The following is a 6,000-nucleotide window of genomic DNA, read 5'->3' on the forward strand; positions in this document are numbered from 1 at the left end:
CTGAATCGCGGTTGCTTTTGTGTCTGAGTGCAGATGTGTTCCTGCAGAACAGCAGGGACTCAAACTGGTAAATAGACATTGAAAATCGTAATTTTAAAGAAGCATTATTTTTTTACTTCATGATTAAAATAAAATTCATTTCAGAAATAGTGTTTCTTACAGTACATTTACTTTGTTGTGGAGACGATGTTTCTTGCTCGAGATGTATAGTATTTCTTCTTACACTTTCCGTACAGTCTTGGCAAATATTGCCCTGTTTTAACTAAATTAACAAAACTTAATTCACTTGCTCATGGAACACTTGGTTTCAGATTGTGAATCTTCCCATTTTTACCCATGATAATTTTTATTAACAATCATACATTCCTCTAGTTACATGTCTCTGGTGGTGTGCTTGTGTCATATAAAAATCTTTTGGCTATTATTTGGAAGGACGGGAGCTCTGTATGTGTTGCTGAAGTTCGTATTGATTAGGAAAGCAGTAGATGCTTATCAGCAGGGTGCTGCAAAGTCTGAAGTGTCCAGCTGAGAGTGTTCTTACACTGTGTTGCATCTTTACACTGCACCAGGCAGAAACCACTTCTGTACCCTGTGTTTGATAGCGTGGAGCTCTGCAAAAACTTCGAGATGTTTCACCCCCAAGTTTCCTCCCAGAAATGGGCTGCTTTTATTACTTGTGGTTACCTTAATTCGAGTGCATGGAAGGTCTTCCACCTTCTCTTCTAAGGAAATATATTCTTTTCTTCTAAGGAAGTATATTCTTTCAAACCAATGTAACTTACAGCCAGTTAGCTATAAAAGTAAAAATCAGCTGGAGTTTTTTTCCATCAGATGGTAAGATAGTCAGTGTCAGCTGTGTGAAACCTGTGCTCTGTGTAGAACTGTTAAACCAGCTGAAGTGTGTTTTAAGTACAGTAGGATCAGAAGAAATCTCATTTAAATGAATCAGCTGTAAACAGGTACTTGAATCCTAACTCTTGATGTCTTTTTCGGAGAGGCTCGAGAATTCCCAGGCAGACTGGAAACCCACATACCACATTTAGCATAATTCATTTTTACAGTGTTTTTCATTCCAGTAGATACGGGAATCTTTGTGTTATGCTCAGTTATTCTAGAGTAGGTATTTGCTGTTTTTTTTTTCTCCCTACAGTCTTTTGCTACCGTCACTGTGTCCTTTGTGAATTGTGGTATTTGCTCAAGGGGTGGGGAACGTGTGTGGATTCTGCTTCCGTCATGAACGCTACCTGTCTTCTGCCCTCCTTCCAGAAGATTGACCTGCTGAGCTGTGATGACTTGGTGAAGCCCATATGTGAGCAGTCTTCTGCTAGAGCAGTAGGAGAGATTTGGCCCAGTGCTGACAAAGAAGTGCAGGGAACGGGAACTGTAACAGTGTATAATTGTGTTATGATGGCAGTTGGTTTCACCTTGTATCACACATGCTGCATGGCCTGGCTTTTCCAGATATGTGGTAATGAGGTGACTCACCTTTTCAACCAGTACACCCTCTTCTCCTTCCCCTTGACATGTAGAAATACTTAAATAGCTATAATCTGAGGAAGCTGTGACCTTTTAGCTTCTTGCCCTGGAATGATAAAAGATCCTTTCAGTGTTACCACTATCTCTGTAGCTGCATAAGTTGGTCTCAGATGTATTCACACAATTATTCTCAGGTATATTCTGAAATCCATTTGTAGTGGTAGCATTGTCTACTTTATGCGGTATACTCAAAGTTTAATTTGCTTTGAACAGAATTATTGCTTTCACTCTCTTTGCCAACTTCATTATCTCCAGGTAATATTTTCTGATGGCATCTTTTTAATTGCTATTTCATCACTCAAGTTAGTTTTTTTTTTTTTTTCTTCCCATTAGCAGTTTTCTCATATAGAGTGTATGACCACTTTGATGCAGGGGAGGAGATGTTCTTGAATATGAAGGGAAAAGGGGGATCTACCCTCCTGCTTAATTTTCTGACCAACTGTGGTTTCTGGCTCCTGCTTTACATCTATGGCTCCTTTGTCCTCCTCTTATGAGAAATCTTTCAGTAATGCTATAGGGAAGTGTGCTTTTCTTTTAAGTATCTCTACTCCTGCTTTGTTATATAGTTTTTTATACTGTAGATAATCTGAAACCATGAAGAAATGGGTTTTCCTTACTGTAATGGTTTTTATGATGTGCACAGACTTTATTTTTTTCATAAATAAGCAAACAGCTTTCTTCTCACTTAACAGGGATAATCTTGTTTGTGTCTTGTAATCTGTTGCTTAAAATCCAAGCAGTTACTTCTGCAGCCTGCAAGTGAATGCTTATTATGCATGTCTTCAACTCCAGATCTGTATGCAGGTTTCCTGGCCATATTTTTTCATTATGTGCACAGTTTTGGTCTACAGTGTCAAAAACTATTACCAAGAGGTAACCCTTTGCCCGGCGTGTAATGAACTCTTGATGTAAGTCTAGCTCCTTGTCAACGTGTGTCTCAGGCATAGAAGTGATTTTAGTAAGCGCTTGCTGGCATTTGGTTTGCAGTAGCAGCACTATGCAAGGGCACACATGCTGTTCTGTCACTTAAAGTTCATTTTTTGTTAGTGAAGTGCATTCTTGTTGCCACCAGTGTTATGTTCTAGTGTTCCTGTTTTGAGTCCCCTTACCGTTGAGATGACTTCTGCATTAGTCTGTGGCCTTGCAGCATTATCAGCAGAACTAAGGATGTGACATTCTGGAACCTGTCTTTAGAATCCAAGCACAAATCCCACTGTCAGGCTGTCACTTCTGCTCTGAAAATGAAGTAATACCAGAAAAGGGGAAGGCACTATATTTTTCTCAGTATTGCAGCCCTCTTTGGAGGCCTGATGCATTTTTGAAGAATCCTTGGACTTGCTGGCTACCGTGTTTAGGAGTGTTTAACCGTGTTTAACTCCTTAAAAAATAATAAATTGAGTTCTAGATAACTTAACAGATTGTGGAAAGACACTAACAGTAATATAGTCAGGCTAGAGCTTTATTTGACATCTGGGCTAAAACTGCTTACTGTGAACATCTCTGAAACTTCTTTCTACTGCTCTGCACTTAGAGAGTACTAGCTCACTATTTTAATGGAATCCTTCTCTTTTGTGATAGCATATTCTACACAAAACTCTTCTTTAAAGAAAAAAGGAGAGAACATAGGGGGCCGTGGACCTACTACAGAAAAAGAGCAATGCTTAAGGTGTTCTTTGTTGCATGTCAGCTTCCTAATACCTTTTGGGAAACTTGCTTGAAGGTGGATTTAAAGAGTGTGTCTTTATTTTCTGCACAGAATGTGGTCCTCTCAGGAGGATCCACGATGTTCAGGGACTTTGGACGACGACTGCAAAGGGATTTGAAAAGAGTAGTGGATGCGAGATTGCGACTTAGTGAGGAACTCAGCGGTGGTCGGATAAAAGTAAGTAGGCATTTCAAATGCGTTGATTATGAGAGTAATAGAACAAATGAAGTTCAAAATTTTCACCTCACCAGTGAAAACAGTGCTGTAAGATGAATTATGTGTACGTATGTATTACTAAATCTGTTGGTAGCCTTGCAATATATGACATGTCTTTGTAGGAATTTTGAAGTTACTGTGAGCAGTCTGTAAGGGCATTTCTAGTAGTATCTTTCTAGGAGATAAGTGATCTTAGCAGTAGGCAAGAGGGGTTTAACTGTTGTGTCCTTCAGTGTGCTAATCAGGAAGAGTTATTTGACTTGGTCTCCCAGGGAGTATGGTACACTGAGTAATAAGAGTGAGATAGCGATGCTAGGGGATGAGTGAAGATTTCGGGTTATTTTCAGTTTATAAGGGTCTTGCCAGGAAACGTAAACTGACTAAATGTGAACTGTTTCTCTTAGCCCAAGCCAGTTGAAGTTCAAGTGATAACACATCACATGCAGCGTTACGCGGTTTGGTTTGGTGGTTCCATGCTGGCTTCAACAGTAAGTCTTTGAGAAAAACTGTTCTGAATTTTTTATTGCGTGTCTTCTGGCTATATTTGATCTGAGTACTAACTTTTAAACCTTCTAATGGTGACAGCATGAACTATGTCACAATCTGGAATCCTCATGCAACTTCCATCACAGCAAAATTTGTACAGGTCAAGTGGGAGCTTTACTTGAGTAAGGATATCATGGTATGACATAAGTCTGAAGTAATTTTTATATGGTAGCTGTAATATAGTCCATTTATTCTTGAAGATATCATTTGGGATTAGGCAGGACTTCAGCAGTATAGGATCCAAAGCAATGTTCTTAAAACTGAGAGAGAATCAAATGGAGGAAAATGGAAACAGTTCATGTCTCCAAAGTGGGATTTCTTATTGCTATATTTAAAGGAGTCTTTTGTTCAGACAAACTTTTATTGATTGCCTTCATATTTTAAATTTTCTAATTTTATTCTGTTGTGAAGGTGTAATACCAGATCATAAAGCTGCAATCTGCAAACATTTTAAATCATTATTTATTTGTCTGTTTTAATACTTCATGTATTCTTATGTTTTTGAGAGAATTTGTTTTATATTTTCATAGCCAGAGTTTTTCCAAGTATGTCACACCAAGAAAGACTATGAAGAGTATGGCCCTAGTATTTGTCGTCATAATCCTGTTTTTGGAGTCATGTCATAATGCTCGTATAATGGAAACAAGGTCTCTGATTTCTCGCTCGTGAAGAAACTTGTGTAAAGCAGAGGAAGGCAGCAGGTACTGTAAATACTGAAACAAGATGTGGTTATCTCTCGGAAGCATTTGGATCACCACCGTGCACTACAGCACAGCTCACAGCCCCAAGTCATTTCAGTGAAAGCCATTTCTCTGCAGACTACTTCAAAGCCTATCCTTCTTTCTTCCTAAACGTGAGGTAATTGAAAGTAGGTAATTCTCTGTTTAGGAGGTTGTGCAAATACTACTGAAATGGAATCTAGAAGAATAAGGCAGTGTTTTACTGCTTATGGAAAGATTTAAACCTTTCCACTTGCCCCGATTCTGCAATCAAATCTTTAGCAACGGAGCACTAAATACCACATTGCCTTCAGGGGAGTTGGAATGGTTGCAGGTACCTACCCAAACAGATTAGGTTGCAGGATTGGGACTGTACTTTGTAAATGTAGTTTTTTCATATCATTTTGTATTTTATTATATTGGTAGGGTGAACTGATGACTAGTTCTAAGCACGAACTGCTGTCAATGTCATGGAGTGACGTTACGCATTTCTGGGTGTGAGGCATGTACTGGAGTTGTGCTGGTATGTTTTATTTTTGGGGAGAAAAAAAAGCCATGTATGCTAAAAACCGATGTGTTCTTGTTTGAATGACACAAACTAAGTGATTTACAGTATTGTATGAAGTTTATTATAGCCACTGTAATTTTGTTTTGAATTTTCTGAAACTGTTTTATAGAAGATGATGTTTTGTTTTGATGTTGGTGAGTGGTGGATGACACGCGGGCCTTGCACCAGTGAAATAAAAGCTGTTAACATCTTTCCGAATGTCTGTGGTAGTCCTGATTTACATACTCCTTTGTCTTATCTCCCAAGGTTAGCTTTTCATTTATATGTCATTGATATGTGGAATCATTTATATGTAAAACTGCAGCTGAAAAGGGAGATCTCTGGTCAAGACTTCTGGTCAGGGCAATGCTTGCTTCAAAGTTAGGTGTGGTTGCTCTGGACCGGTGAAGTTTCAAGGATCTTTGAATGGTACGTGTTCTTGTGTTAGAAGAACAAACACTGTGTGCCCATGATTTCAATCTTAATATGGTAGGAAACTCTGCTTTTTTTAGGGTAGGAAACTCTGCTTTTTCCCTCTGTGCTGATATTTATCTGATCTTTGGCAACAGGCTTTGCAAGTCTGCTCTTGTAACAGTTCGTGGAGCCCAGTAAGGATTTTGCAATCGACATCAATTTGTTTTTAACTGTCATGGAAGGAATGAGACCAAGCAATTATTTGTTCAGCATAAATTAAATATTAAACAAAGCGTAACTCCGTGACTCAAACCTGG

General features: G+C 38.7%; 1 protein-coding gene across 3 annotated transcripts in view; it reads left to right on the forward strand.

Annotated features, from left to right (window-relative positions):
- Window positions 1-5,488, forward strand: part of ACTR3B (actin related protein 3B) — a 35,736-nt gene extending 30,248 nt beyond the window's left edge. For 2 of the 3 annotated variants that reach the window (XM_080578888.1, XM_080578887.1), the window contains exons 10-12: window positions 3,293-3,418; window positions 3,862-3,945; window positions 4,534-5,488. In XM_080578888.1, the coding sequence (XP_080435014.1) occupies window positions 3,293-3,418; window positions 3,862-3,945; window positions 4,534-4,629 (306 nt within the window). In that variant the 3' untranslated portion in view covers window positions 4,630-5,488. The remainder of the gene's footprint in view (window positions 1-3,292; window positions 3,419-3,861; window positions 3,946-4,533) is intronic. The other variant, XM_080578889.1, reaches the window with a different exon arrangement.
- The last annotated feature ends 512 nt before the right edge of the window (window positions 5,489-6,000 follow it).

The sequence above is a fragment of the Anser brachyrhynchus genome (genome assembly GCF_964034855.1).
Source record: "Anser brachyrhynchus genome assembly, chromosome: 2".
In the NCBI taxonomy this organism is placed as follows: Eukaryota; Metazoa; Chordata; class Aves; order Anseriformes; family Anatidae; genus Anser; species Anser brachyrhynchus.